Source organism: Tetrao urogallus (genome assembly GCF_951394365.1).
Source record: "Tetrao urogallus genome assembly, chromosome: 2".
NCBI lineage: Eukaryota > Metazoa > Chordata > Aves > Galliformes > Phasianidae > Tetrao > Tetrao urogallus.
The window spans coordinates 85,912,178-85,927,626 of record NC_136814.1 but is presented as its reverse complement, the minus strand read 5'-3'; the positions used below and the strand labels follow the sequence as shown (position 1 = coordinate 85,927,626).

Genomic DNA, 15,449 nt, shown 5'->3' with positions numbered 1-15,449 from the left:
TGTCAATCTTGGCTGGACTCTCCTGCTATATACACCATATAGTCTGGATTTGGTGCCCCCTCTGACTTCCATCTGTTCGATTTGATGATAGACTGCAGGGCAATATTTTACCTAGCAATGATGCCATCATTGCAGCTGTGAAACAGTGGGTCACATCTCTATTGATATAGATTTCTATGACCATGGCATGGAGGCTCTTTTTCATTGCTGACAAAAATGCACAGCTAATAATGGCGACTGCGTTGAAAAACAGTGTTTTGTAGTTGAGAATTTGCACTATCAAATAGTGTAACTGTGCTCTGTGTATCTGTTGCAATATCCAAGGAAATAAATAGGAGGCATTACTTTCTGAGCTACATACGTAATGTTAATAAATTTGAGCATCTGCATTTCCCATACCTCATCTATACTCTTGTTGACAATAGGTTTGTCAGGCTCTCCACAAGCAGCTCTAAGTTCGGAGCCTAGGCTCACAACTGTTTCTAGTTCTTCTTGCAGTCCATCAATTTCTTCTTTAGCAGCCTACAAGAGAAAAAAATCCAACACTGGTAATACTACATTCAATAATTTGTGTATGGCTTGCTTTTAAGACAGAAACACATCCATGTTTGACTTCTGTTTTCTTTAAAGTCACCTGGACTTACTACTGGATGCTTAAAATATCAGCATCCCTTTGCAGTGTTAGAGTAAATCAAATTACATCGGTCTAAATTATAAACGAATAGTGATGTCATTTTATATGAGATGGAAAAAATAAACAGGAAGTTTTATATTAGGTTTCTTTAATCAAAATGTTTTCTTTTACAGAGGTTATCATTCACTTTCAAATCTGTAACTATCAGCATAAATAATTACAGACTTGGAAAGTAATACACACATCCATATGCCTTTCATTTAGATGTTGTGTATTACCTGGAATCTAAAGTATGTGTAACTTTTACAAGTCTCAGTGACATATATATTATATGCATGCTTATAAACAGATAAGTACATATAATGACAGGCATAAGCTGCATACTCATTGCAATTAACCACTGATATGTATCATTTGCCATAGACTCTTGAGATATCATTATAGTAAATTTCTATGTAATTATCCCTCTTTGTCTCAAATAAAAAAAAAAAAAAAAAAAAAAAAAAAAATCAAACCAAAACCACTCCTGTGTTATTTCCTAATAATTCTGTCTTTTCTCTGCATACTGTAAATAAAATACTTTAAATCAACTTAAACAACTGACCTCAGCAGCTTCTTGCTGTTGCTTGACTACAGATGGGTCAACTCCAGGTCCCTCCAGTTCTCGAATGAAGTCTTGAGTATCTTTAATAGTAGCTACAAGAGCCATATGATCACACCAGAACTTTTCAGCTAGTTCCATAACATCCAACAATTTGGCCTCCCTTTCCTCGGTCAAGGTCTGGATGTCTTGCCAAATAAGGACCATTTGGTCTAGTTTATCTTGCACAGCTAAACAACAAAGGAAGGAGATTACTACCTTGGCAAACAATTCTTGGCCATATATACCTCTACAGCTCTACAACAGAAACACATGTGTGTATTTAAAAATTTAGACTTTAAAATTGGTTCTGTACAAGACTTTTTACAATGTTAAGTGGAAACAACAAACAAGACATTTAAAAATAAAACAAAGGTCAGATCCATGCTGAATTACTAAATTAATGCCTTGTTTTTTTATATCTCCAGGAGAATGCAATCCCCAGATTAGTGGCCATCAAAAATGGAGATTTTTATGTGATGAAGCTTGCTGCATTTCCACTACATGAGTTTTTCCTCAGTGTACTACCTTTAGCAGATACATCCTTATCTGCCCCTTCTGAGCGAGCGATCATTTCCTCCCCTCGCTGCTTAAGCGTCTCATAGACAGGCTGAAGTTTTTCCAGATCCATTGACACATTCTTATTTTCACTAATTTGCTCTTTAATCTTCTCAACCTCTGCTGAGATTGAAGGTGGCTGCCTCAGGCGTTCAACTATGCGTTGCAAACTCTCAAGAGTTGGATCTATCTTGTCATGAAACTAAGAGGGTGGAAAAGGGCAAAAAGAAAAAGTAGAGAAATTAGAACAAAAACGTTTGAAAAACTGCCTCTGAATGTTCTCTTTCATACTTCAAGATTAACATATTTAACATCTCTAGTTATATACACACAACTTGCAATACCCCCAGGTGGCTCTCTCCCTCTTAATATCTGAAAGAATCACATGACTCTGCACAATGGTGGTACTTCTCTGAGTTAAGAGATACAGAATTTTACTATCAAGTCTGAGTTTAATCCTGAAACAATCCATCTGAAAATACCACACAGGGCAGCACCTACCTGCATGCAGCCATTCCAGCATAATTAGTATGTTACTTTGTATCTTATTTTGGAAAGCTGTGGCTTTCTGATTGCATCATTCTAGAAAGATACTTATGTTAGTATTAATTACATGTATTTTAATATCAAGACCACCATATTGCATATAAGCCCTGATTAGGATTTGATATTTAAGGTCATTCAAAAAGACATTTGCCTAATGCCCAAGTGGTGCTCATTAGTGCAGTAAATGTACATTACTTCCTGAAGTAAAAGCTCACAACAGCATCCACATTTGACTCAGAGCCCATGCGCCCAGAAACTCTGTTATATCTACATTAATTAGCATCGTTTATCCTTTGGTACAAGCATAAGTTAAGCACTAATATACTCTGCTGGATGCATACAGATTGCTATAAGCATCTCACAGCCATGCCCCTTCCATATTACAGAACTTATTAAATTGCGGGTACAGAACCAGCAGGATCTATAAAGAGCACTCTTGACTACGCTTGGGGAGGTTGCTAGAAAAAGCACAGCAAAACAAGCTTACTGTACATCAGCAAATGAATACTACATCCTTAGTATTCAAGGAAATACATGCAAAACAAATGTAATTCATTTTTCCCACTGTACAGACTCTAATGTTACGAACTCTATTTTCATTAGAAGTGCAACTATCATACAAGCTAGCAAAATGCAACATATAAAGATAAGCAACCTCCCTACCTTCCAGACTTCTGAAAAACTGATTATGGCAAGAAAGCCCTACAGAAGTGATAACAACTGAAATAAATTTGGTAATATTCAAATCTGATTTTAGGACACATATCCTGCATTTTTGAATTTTCAGTTCATTCAGTGGGCCTCATTTTACTCTGACTTCAATGACTGAGACAAGGTGATTTAGAACTTAAAAGGAGGAAAGGCAAGTCATTACCATCTCTCTTTCTGGCTCCATAGGTCACATACCACCTTTGATACATAATGTAATTTAACATAATTTGAAACCTGAAGAGTTAAATAATTATTCTTCCTGGTCTGTCTAGACAAACACTGACATATCCACCATATTACAGAGTCTGAATATATATTTACATATCTTAATAAAGAAAGAGTTTATATAAAATTACATTCTGGAAGCTAGAATGTTTGGCTTTCCCATCTGCATATACATTTACGTACATTAAATATTTCAGGGTTTATTTTATAAGTAATTAAGTATTTTCTCAACATCTGTTTATATTCTAGCTCCTACCAAAGAATGCATTTTCTTGCTTTCTGGTCTTAGCCTTCTGTACTTTCTGTACTTAAGCACATCTTGTTAATGTCTATCACATAAAAAGCAAAGGCTCAAACACTAAATAAATGTCTTGATTTTCAAACATGCAGCATATATGCAAAAGAAAAAATACCGAATCTGAATAAACAGGCATCTTTCAGAGGTGTAAATAAGGAGGCTATTTAGAAGGACTGAAAGTAGCATGGAACAGTGGCTACTACCAGGTCAAAAAATGAATGACATCCTTAGATTCTTCAATTCTGCCTGTAATGTCTCCAAATACAACATTAAGTACCATGACCTATGAAGACAATTATTTAGAATGCAGAACTGATGAGAACCTTAAGATCTCTTTTGTGATTTAGTGTTTTAGTCCTGGGAAGAAATATAGTCCTTAATTGCCAGCCAACAGACAAAAAAGGGAATTTACCATAAAAACAGTGACAGGACACAAAACTTCTATCGGGTTTTTGTATAGGTTCATATTAATGAGGATTTTTTTTTTCTGAATTTGGTGTCATGTAAAAAGATTTCATTTTGGATTTAATGACAAATTAATCCATACTATCAATACTCTAATATGGTTCATTCCATAGAGTAACTAACCTAAGATACACAGCTTTTGTGGACGTGACCTGAATTTTATGGCTACAATAATATTTTGTGAAGTCTAACTTTACTCATAATTTTTTTACGTGAAAAGGACCATGCATGGTTAAGTACCCTCTAGTGCCAGTCTATTAAAGGACCAACTGCAGTTGCCAAGTTCTAGATACGACGATATGCAAAGCTAACTGATTAACAGAGACATTGAAATCAAGCACAGCATCAGCTATTAACAGACCAGTAAAAGGAAATTGAATAAACTGAAAATCTGACATTGTTAAATCAAATATTCCTTTTTTGACATTTTAAAATTGAGAACTAATAATATTTTTTCAACTGCAGCAGACTCATAAATTTATAACCCCTCAGGAAAATCAGTGCCATGAGAAGCAACATGAACATTCACACACTATTCAGCTGAAAAATTCACATAAAACAGCAGTTTAGTCTCGATATATATACATATAAAATGATAATGTCTGTGTATCTTTCCATTCATATGAATCTAATCATTCTTTAAACTTAAAATGATACCTGGGTACACTGAGAAATGGCTTCATCCAGTGCCAGTGCTCGCTTTTTGACATCTTCCTTAATTTTACTGTAAAGGGTGTCAGCTGCCACGTATTTCTCTTGGATAGAGAAACCTTCTCCTGGGCTCAGCTCCAGCAACTGAGGCCCAGTTTTATTCATCTTATCTATATGAGGCTTGTGCTCAGCAATCAGCTCACGCAGTTGCTATAACAAATGAAAAAAACTTATCAGTTTCTTAAGTTTAGACCACCACATTACAGCTGTCCACACTTCAAAACATCCAGCTGGCAAGAAATTCCAAACAAATACCTGTCATCCTAATGTAAAGCACAAATAATATTAAATAAAGTTAATGACTGCTCTGCCAGTGATGATTCCCTTTCCAAAAGTGAGAGCTACCCAGCCAGGAAACATCACAATTAAAGATACATTGGAAAGGGCCATGAAATACTCCTTCAAGGCGTATCATTACATGTAGAATGCAAGGTGCCAAATGATACTGGCTGCAGATGATGTTGGCAACAGACACTCCCCATCATTTTTAGGACCTATAATGACAGAAATGGTAACTATATTCCAAATATTTGCATAATACCACTACATATATACATTTTCATGCTGATATGTGCCACAAAGCCTTCCACTGAGGAGCATCACAGAACAAGGTACTGAAGTTGCAATAATATTACTGCAAGTTATCCTTGATTTAAAAGAGGAAACTAGAACAAACAGGAGGTAGAATAAAAAACAACAATGAAAAGGATAGAGGACAGTGAAGACGCATGAGAATTTTCTTGTTTAACAAGAAATTAATACACAAATCAGATTTCATCTCAGCCACTCTCTCCCACCCTCTCAACACCCACCCCCAAAGTAAATCCAAACCACAGAAAACTGCAAAAGGCCAAAAGGTAATGGTATTTTGTCTTCCAGCTTGCCTAAGTATTTTGCTTTTGTTTACTTGCACCCATAAGTCTGACAAAAGGAAGAGATTTCAGGGGGAGTAACCTAACCTTTCCCTTCAATTTCATTTATTGTCTCAGTTCATCTTTTCCTTTTCAGAAAAATCCCGCTGTCTGGTGAGACACTGTCCCTCTCAGTGCTGTGAGCTCCATGCATTTCTAGCCTACAGTCACTGTGCAGGAATGACAGGCTAGAGCAAGCACATGCTTTGTTCCTCCTAGTTCACGGATTGTTTAAACAAATGAAGACACAGGAAAGGGCTTATATCAGTCTCAGTCTAAATAAATTCTCTTCTCTTCAACTGAGGTCCTTCCCTTAAAAAGAAATCCTGATACTGGCTTGCTCATGAGCTCCTCCCCAGAAGAGGAGGAGTTGGGGAGATTGAAAATACAGTGACCATGACTATTCTCTGTCCCCTGATGAAGAAACAACAATGAAAAACAACAACAAAAAAACAAAAAGCAATGACTAGCTACTGCCTGAGAATGTAATTCTACCTGTAAAACTTGCATCAAGAAAAATAATAGTGATTAGCATAGAAAAAGGAAAATGCTAAGTTAAGAACAGTTGTAAAGTTTTTAGAAAATGATTTTATGTATTTTATTTTCGTGCACAAATAGATAACTTGACACAATGTGACAGACTATGCACCTATAGGTACAAACTTTACTATGCCAGTCCTCCTACACTGCCAAAAGCAAAACTCAAACTACATTAACTGGATGTCAATATAAACATAAGTGAATATAGAAGAAATATAAGGGAATAGAGAAAGCTGTATTCATACTGAGGATCCTTTTTTATAACAGAAGCACAAATGATCTGGTCTTTGCCACAATTGGGTAAACAATTCCAGTAAATCAGTATTCCAGATCAGATTACGTGTTAAAATTGCCAGACATTAATCTTCTACTTAAACAAATCTCAGCTAATGGCATAGCCCAGGGAAAATGCAAAAAAACAAGTTCAGATGAAGGGCCTCTCAAGCAAGCAGAATGATTAAAGTAGATGGGGAAACAAACCTGTAAGTAAAGCAAGCATGATTTGGTTCGTAGTGACTAATCAAGACAGTTTGTAAAGCTCATGTGATATACTTAGTCTTAATAGAGCATGTTTGTTCTTTGTGGACGTAGTAGGAAGACAAATGAGTGAACCCAGTGTTTACCACTGTATCAAGTAGCACATCTTCATTAACTAGTCTCACAGTAAACAGGATTTTGAAACCAGGATTCATCCTATCTAACTTGAGTCATTTAACTGAGGCAACTAAAATTAAAAAGCCTAGCAACCCTATGCTCAGTAGGAAGAGACAGGTGTCTCCAGTAGCAAAATGGGCTTTGCATGTGCTAAAACATGCAGGTTTTTAATCTTGGTAAGTTAAATTTGATTCCAAGCCTAGTGGATTCTAGTTGCTGTCTGAAACACACCGATTCTTGTCCCAGATGATTCCTCTGTGCAAGAAAAGCCACATGGAGGCCTTTATATAATAAAGCTCCCTCTCTATTTTATGATGTTATGAGAAACAATTACTTATTTTTATTATTACATCACAAACATTTTCCTTTTTTAAGAGAATTGGCCAATAGATTGGCTTAAACCAAACCACAGAATTCTTGGACCCTGAATTGTCAATCTTCCTGGTTCAACAAAGTTTACTTTCCATGATATCAACAAAACAAACAACACATTTTTTTGCATGTACATAAGGTTAATACATATGCATATTAACACACTTCATACATAGACCGAATTTCAGTTTCTACATGCTGAAAGCAGGCACTCTAGCTCTTTCTATTGCCTCATATTACTCTTTCTTAGATCTTACTACATAACCCAGTCTTTGTTCTTTCCATTTCTGGACTTGGTTTGTTCTAAGACTGTCGTATTTATGTGTACTTTTAAAGACACTTCTAAGCTATTCATTTCTGATGCTTAGATATGTCACTTAATGGCAGTTATTTCCACTTTAGCCCTCTTTTATGCTTATACATTGCTTGCTGTTTTTTTCCACAGATAATCATGTTTGCATGCAGTTTGGAAAACAGCAGAGGCGTGATTTTAAGTATATTTTCTATTATTATTTTAAATAACTTTTTTTCAACAGAAGTCTAACTGCCAGTTATGAGCGGTCAGTAGAGTACTTCACGGTTCCAAGCAGAATACTAGTTAGCTTTTGATACTTTGTTGTTTTTTGCTTTTGTTTTTTCTTGAAAACAGCAAAATTCTTACCCGATGCTCTTCTTGTTGTTGCTTTAAAGTTTCATACTCAAGGGCAGGTGCAGGAAGCTGAGAGATGATCATTTCTGTTTCAGTTAACCACGGCCAAAGCTCTTCATAAGTTTCCCAGAACTGGTTAACTAGGGACTGAGCCCGCTCCAGCTGGAGGTTTCTCTCCGAGTTCATTTGACAGACTGTATCATATTTCTGTAACAGGCTTTTCAGTTTTTTCTGTGAAATAATATTAACAAAAAATGGCAACGTATGTCTTTCCACGTATTCATTATCCTAATCCCTAAACAGCCTTTGATAATTAACAGCACCAAACCATAGTGAACAAAATCTTAATTGTGATAATAGTTCTACAGTACTGGAGCATTTAAAGAGGAAAGAACCAATACTGTGGGAGATCTGAATTTGGCAGGACACATTCAAAGTAACTAAAACACAAACAACACCGTATTCCTTAAACTTCCATTTAAGCTGCAAACAACTTTACTGCCTGTCCCAGCCCCATTTTCTTTCTGGAGGCACACATCTTCAGCAACGCTTGGCAGAAGCTAAATTTTTCAGAGCGTTTCTGAATCAAACCATCATGAACATTGCACAAAAATTTGTCTTTTTTTTTTTTTTCTAAATCTACCAAAGAATGGGGGCATATACTTCTGGATAAACTTTCTACAGAAAGCACATAACACTATTTTCCATGTTAGCAAGTATTAATTAATGAGAATACATTACCATTAATAACATGACAGAACTTAAAGGTTTAAGCATTACCCCTCCATTCTGTTTGGGCATATGATAATAAAAGATGTATCAACTGGATATATAATTTTCTGTGGAAGACTGGCCATCTTATCATTTTTACATTACATGTAAAAATGTTGAAATGAAATATTACAATGCAACAATGCACATAAGTGCTAGCCTTAGAAATACAAGACATATAAATAAGGTGCTGAATATGAAGTACAAGATCTTTTCTGTTAGAACAAGATATTGTTCCATTTGTTATGTGTTGCATATAAATTAAGTATAGGGATGCTATCCGAAGGACAAAATATAGCCTAGTATACACATATACTGTTTTTTTTTTGTTTTTTTTTTTACTGAAATATATATCTAACAGAGGATCACCTACAATTGCTCTCCCTTTTGGCTATATTTTAATAGACTGAACTAAATTCACTTAAGAACAAATCAAATTTATTCAGTGATTCTGCAGCAGAGCACAATTAGTGAATTACTGTTGGTCTCTGGAAGGACCAAAATCACAGATCACATCCATACCAGTAAAAAAGTTCATCCTAAAAATGCCAGTAGGAAAGATCTCTCTGTGTGCATGCATAAAAAACACACACATATACGTATATTCCTTCAGCCCTCAACCTCAGGCTGTGTGTGCACACATAAACAAATGTGTAAGAATGCCTTTCATGGGCTGCGTTAGTCAACAGGATGGAACATTCCTGGCAAACAATTCCCCCACTGAAATTGGCACAAATGAAGATAAAGACACACACTGAAGTGCCAGCCACTGAATGAGGCACTGAAACACACACACCCAGCCAGAGCTTCACAGACTCTAGGGAACAGAGGAAGATAAACAGCCAGATTCCACACGCATCACCCCAGATGACTAATACCTATTCACTCAATCATTTCACTGGCTAAAATACTGTTTACCATGGAAGATGACAAATGGGCTCTGAATTAGTGTCAGATAATGAAGTAGACAGTGCTTGCTCTTTGAACATCCTGAAGCATTTCTTCTAGTATTACAACCCTTGGACCAGAAGTGGCTGTAATTAATGCTTTTTCATTAATGTTTTAAAGTATACACCATAAGAATCTTCCTGCAGTCTATGGTCTTCCTATCCACCACCGTAGCTGCAAATTTATGGGAAATTTACCTTTATGGTCTGCTTTTCTTCTTCAGTGCATGTGTTCATAATCTTATCCCCGGACTTAACAAGTTCATCTATAGTATCTTTGTGCCTCAAAATCTCCATGGTAAAAGCCTTGAAACACAATAAAAACTGGTGAGCAATATAAAATAAAGTACATGGAGCAAAAACTATTTGTGAAGTGCATTATGATGGACTGAAAATTAAATCACAGCAGTACATTTTCTAGATGGAGACTGTTCTGGCCAATAATTAACATGACAGTTGGAAATGCATTTCTTTTACCTTTTGAACTTGTAGCTGAGCTGTGGTCTGGTCTTGCTCAAGCCTAATATCACCAAGAGACATCAGTTTCTTCTCTGTTTCTGCAATCCAGGCGAGTTCAGCATCAGCTGCTTGATCAAACTAAATGAGGGAGACATGACTAAGTTCAATGATTCTATAGACATGAAAAGTTAGAATGACTTCAAAAATTTTATAGAAGATAAAAAGCACACTTCTGAATTAGCAGAAAGATAGTAACTCTCTTTCCATATGAGGCTTTTATGTAAATGAAATACAATGCCTCAAATGGTTCTGAGGAACTGGAATAAAATCAGCTTAATTCATAAACAAAGCAACAGACGTACATTTTTCCAAAGCCTATCACTCCTCTAACAATCATAACTAAAAGGGTTACCACTTCAGAATCTTAACTAGAATGTTTATTTTCACTTGACTCAACTTTCACATCTTTTCCAACTCCAAATTTATTTTTTCTACTACTGTTGGAATTATCCTAAGAAATAGCTGTTTGATGCTATCTTTTCCATCTTAAGAGATGCTTTGGTAATAAATTATAAAGGTGAAGCAATTACAATTCAAGTAAGTCAGTGGAAAAAAAACCCAACAAAATACGGAATTCGGAGAAGACAGGATTTCATCCAAAACCAGAACACGGATTAAATATCAAAATACCAAAATATAAATATCAAAATGAGGCATTTGGGCAGCCAGTCCTTTCAGTAAAGATTAACTTCAGACTACCATTAGTTGACACTTCAGTGTTTCAAGAATTACCTTAAAGCACTAAAGTAATTAATTATTTAGATGATCGGTTTGTTACTAATTCGTTAAAAAAAAAAACAAACAAAATAACGAGAGAACCTGAAAAGAATTACCTTGGGGTCCAATTCTGATGAAAAGAACAATTTTTTAAAAAATGATGTATTATCTATCACTTCTGGTCAAGTTTGCAAATGTGCACCTTAGTGCCTCCATACTGTAATACTGAGCTTAAGCCATAGAGAAATAATTTGCAGTACCATCAGAGGCACAAAACAATAAGCACTAAAACTATTTTTTTTCTAAAGGTTTGATCCCCACTGCAATTATTTGAAGATTAGTATGGCTCTGAGTTATTCTGAAGGTCTATCAGGGCATTTTAGGTCAGAACCTGTTATTTAAGTTCTTTACAGAGTGAGTGGTGAGGTGCTGGAACAGGCTGCCCAGAGAGGTTGTGGATGCCCTTGTGTCCTTGATGTCCTTGGATGTGTTCAAGGCCAGGTTGGATGGGGTCCTAGGCAGCCTGGTCTGGTATTAAATGGGGAGGCTGGTGGCCCTGCATGTGGTAGGGGGGTTGGAGATTCATGATCCTTGAGCTCCCTTCCAACCCTGGCCATTCTGTGATTCTGTGACTACCACACTTCCTTCAGAAGTCTCGTCTTTTAAATCTGATGGCCAGTGCATTTGTGGTTGTAGGACTATGTTGCTCCTGGAACATAGTTGGAGTTCGCTTTGGCCACTAAATAACTCTTGTTTTAGTGGTTAATTATGAGTCCCATGAAAACAAAGGAAGCAGTTCTGAGATTACATTCTTATTGAGTCAATCTTTTTCAGCCCTGTTTAATCCATTTGTTACATGAAAGAGCTGAAACATTCTTTTTCACCATATGTCATTTCTCATACAAAGTAACAGAAAGTAGTATGTGTCCTAAATTGTGCAACTTCCTAACAGAAAGGTATTTTCTGAAACAATCAGTACTGTAAAAATTAGCATGAAGTAAATGCACCAACAGTATTTAATCCCAGTTCTTTGGAAGCCCATCTACTTATAACCCAACTTAAGGAAAAGAACATGATGTCAAATATGTCAGAGGTACAACCAGTCTGTGACTTCCTAATACCAAATATCCATGGGTATGTCACTAATATTGAGCAAACATTTAGTGGAAATAATAAAATCAAGGCACGGCACTGGAAAAGTCTAGGTTCCACAGTGCTGAGCTACATTAGAATTCTAAGCCTCATTTACTAAGGTTGTAGGATTTGTAACTTATGATGTGTGCGTATAACATTGAGGAATATGAAGTACAAAACCAGCCCCCTTTGCATCCAAAATTCAAAGATATTTTTCTCAATAATGCATAGCAGAATTATTTTTCAGCCTTGAACATTGCTTGAGTCACTATAAAAAAAGTCTGTCTTATTCCTACCTGGTTTAACCAACCATGTTTCATTGCAGTACTTCTAACTAGGAAGGACGGCTTGTGAATATGATGACACTGTGATTTTCTCTATGAATGCTTTATAAGGCACTCTCTGTGACTGCTTTAGTGCAAAGAACAAGAAAAGCAACTACAAAATATGACCTTCTCTTTCTATATTGCACTTTTTGCACTAGAGAAAGATACTGACCAATACCTTCAGTATCAACAAATGAGAACATGCAGTAGAAATTTCTCTCTTGCATATTTCTATCCATTTAGGGGCATTCACATTATATTAAGCGTTCAACCTCATTAACAGCATGAAACCATGTACTGAACAGTTCACACAGCTTAATGCATTTGTCTCCTTGGCCCATTAATGTCTATCACAAAAACCATGCTACTTCCACTGAACTCTCACATTCTTGGTGGATGTGCCCTTCAATCAAAACTTTTTAATAGAACAGTCACTTGAACAAGTTGCTTCAGGGTAAGCTCACAAAGCATTAGCTCCTCCAAAAATATTTTTTCATTATGCATAGTCTATCTTTGAGCTGAATGGAAAGCAGCTTATCCTTATACTGAAGCATCTTAAGCCCCTTAATCATAGGATATAGTGTATAGGAGCATACTGTGGTGGGCTCAAGTGAAGGTTAGGGGTATTCAGGACTCTAGTGCAATATGTCCTTTCAAGGCTAGGTAGTGGAGCAGTATCTCTGGACTCTTCTGGCCTGGACTTGGACATGCTGAATTGGTGTTAGGTGATGAAACATAATTCAGAGACTTGAAGGAGAGCAAACATTCTCCTGTTTCATAGAATCTATTAGAATTCTATGAATCTAGGCCTAGAAAGATGTTTAATAACACCAGTCCCAACACCAATCCCTGAGGAACACTACACGTCACTGGTTTCCATTTGGACACTGAGCCGTTGACCACGACTCTCTGAGTGTGACCATCCAGCCCATTATTTATCCAGCAAGTTGTTCATCCATCAAATACTTTTTGTCCAATTTAGTGATCAGGATGTCATGCGGGACAGTGTCAAATACTTTGCACAAGTCCAGCAAGATGAAATCAGTTGATCTTCCTTTATCCAGTGGCACTATACCTCCATCATAAAAGGTCAAGTTTGTCAGGCATGAAATTGCCCTTGGTAAAGCCATGTTGGTTACCACCAATCACCTTGTCTTTATTTTCCATGTACCTTCTTAGGGTCTTCAGGAGGATCTGCTCCATGATTGTGCTAGATCTGATTGGCCTATAGTTCCCTGATCTTCTCTTCTTCCTAACCTTGAAAATGGGGGTTATGTTTTCCCTTTTCCAGTGGGAACTTCACCAGACTGCCAGCTCTTACAAAGCATCTGCCAGTTCTCTCAGAACCCATGGATAGATCTCATCAAGTCCCATGGACTTGTGCACCTTCAGGTTCTTTTGATGCTCTCAAGCCTGATGTTCTCTAGCAGCAGGCAGATGTCTTTCTCCAAATTCTTACCTTTGTTTTCTGCAGCTTGTGAGGTGTGGCTAGAGCCCTTGCTGGTAAAGACTAAGGCAAAGAAGTCACTGAGCACCTCAGCTTACTCTGTATCCCTCATGACCAGGTCTTCAGTTTCCTTCAGGAGAGGGCCCACATCTTCCCCAGCCTTCCTTTTATCGTATCTCTGATATACCTGTAGAATTTCTTCTTGTTCCCCTTTATGTCCCTAGCTAGATTTAATTATATCTAGGTTTTAGGTTTCCTAGCCTGATCCCTGGCTGTTCGGAAAACTTTGCAGTCTTCCCAGGTAACCAGTTTCTCCTTCCACTCCTTATAGACCTTCTTTTTGTACTTAAAGTCCAGGAGCTCCATGGAGGCCCCCTGGCATTCTTGCCTGCCTTCCTTTTTCCTCTTTTCACTCATAGAAAATCACCCTTTGTTGCTGAGGATTTGTTTCAAGGAGACAAAATAATACTCATACCAAACCCCTTAAAAAGTTAAACATGAAGTTATTTTTAACCTCACTAATAAGGAGATCTGAGTTACTGCCAGCCTCTTTCAGTTGGCTTCCAACAAACTTTGAAATCGTCACATACAGTTTCTCCTTGTCCCATTATAACTATTTACGGGAACTATTAGCAGAAAGAAAAATCTCCACCAATATTTTTATGCCTGAACTGTAGGCAGACAGTGGAAAAATTGTGTTCCATTTTGCTTTTACAAACATAGACCTTAAAGTGCGTCCATTTAGTAATATAATTGGAGTGTCAGTTCTCCCAGTGTACCCATATACATGCATCTGTGTGGGTTTTGAAACCTTCACATATTTAGTAATTCAGGTTTTGTATCCCAAGAAGAAAAGCATTGTAGCTATGCGTAAAAGCAACTGTTATTTAAACTCTGCAGTACACTTTAGATAATATAATCCAGCTTTTAACTGTCAAAAATACAGAGAAGCTAGACAATCAACTGACGCTGGAAGGCGTGGCAATATTATTGATTTCAATGCTGCATCCAGGAAAACTGGCTGGGGAGCTGGGCCATATTTTACTCAACATGATCTGTGAAAGATAAGGGCGATGCAGTTGTTACTCAAGAAAACTCCACGGGACAGTTATAGTAATGTTAGCTACAAGACTGCAGCTTTTGTCAACAGAAAGTCATATGGTTACAACAGCATACCTTCTGGCATGCGTATCTTTACAGTGGAGTCACATTCCATTCAAACAGGTCTTTTGCTGCCTGAGCACAAGAAATGTTTGGTAATGCTATTAAAGGACATCTTCTATTCAAGTACACATTGCCAGAGGCCACTTATTATAGCCCTAAAACAGATTATCAGTACCTGCTGGGATCTCAGGATGGCGGCATCAATCTCATCCACCTTCTGAGAGATTGTGTCACTCACTAATCTGTAACGTTCGTTGTCCTCCGTTATCATCTTGTCAAGCCCCTCTCTAGCCCTCCATGGCACCAGTTCCAGGAAGGCACTGCCGACTTCATTGAGAGTGTCCAGTAAGGCTTTGTTGTTTTTTGCTTCTTTTTTCAACTCCTGAAAAAGGTCATTTAAAGCAAATGTGCCAGCATGAGTTGAACACGCGCACACAGTTTACATATGTTTTTTTATTCTCTAAACTACTGACTAGAGATCTGAAATGTTTTCCAGGCACACCAAAGGGA

General features: G+C 37.0%; 1 protein-coding gene across 6 annotated transcripts in view; it reads right to left on the bottom strand.

The window, feature by feature from the left end:
* Positions 1-15,449, bottom strand: part of DST (dystonin) — a gene marked incomplete at both ends in the record, with an annotated part of 293,792 nt that overhangs the window by 41,954 nt on the left and 236,389 nt on the right. For all 6 annotated transcript variants that reach the window (XM_079550071.1, XM_079550072.1, XM_079550074.1 and 3 more), the window contains 8 exons: positions 400-522; positions 1,239-1,465; positions 1,803-2,034; positions 4,735-4,938; positions 7,927-8,145; positions 9,831-9,938; positions 10,110-10,229; positions 15,115-15,321. In XM_079550071.1, the coding sequence (XP_079406197.1) occupies positions 400-522; positions 1,239-1,465; positions 1,803-2,034; positions 4,735-4,938; positions 7,927-8,145; positions 9,831-9,938; positions 10,110-10,229; positions 15,115-15,321 (1,440 nt within the window). The remainder of the gene's footprint in view (positions 1-399; positions 523-1,238; positions 1,466-1,802; positions 2,035-4,734; positions 4,939-7,926; positions 8,146-9,830; positions 9,939-10,109; positions 10,230-15,114; positions 15,322-15,449) is intronic.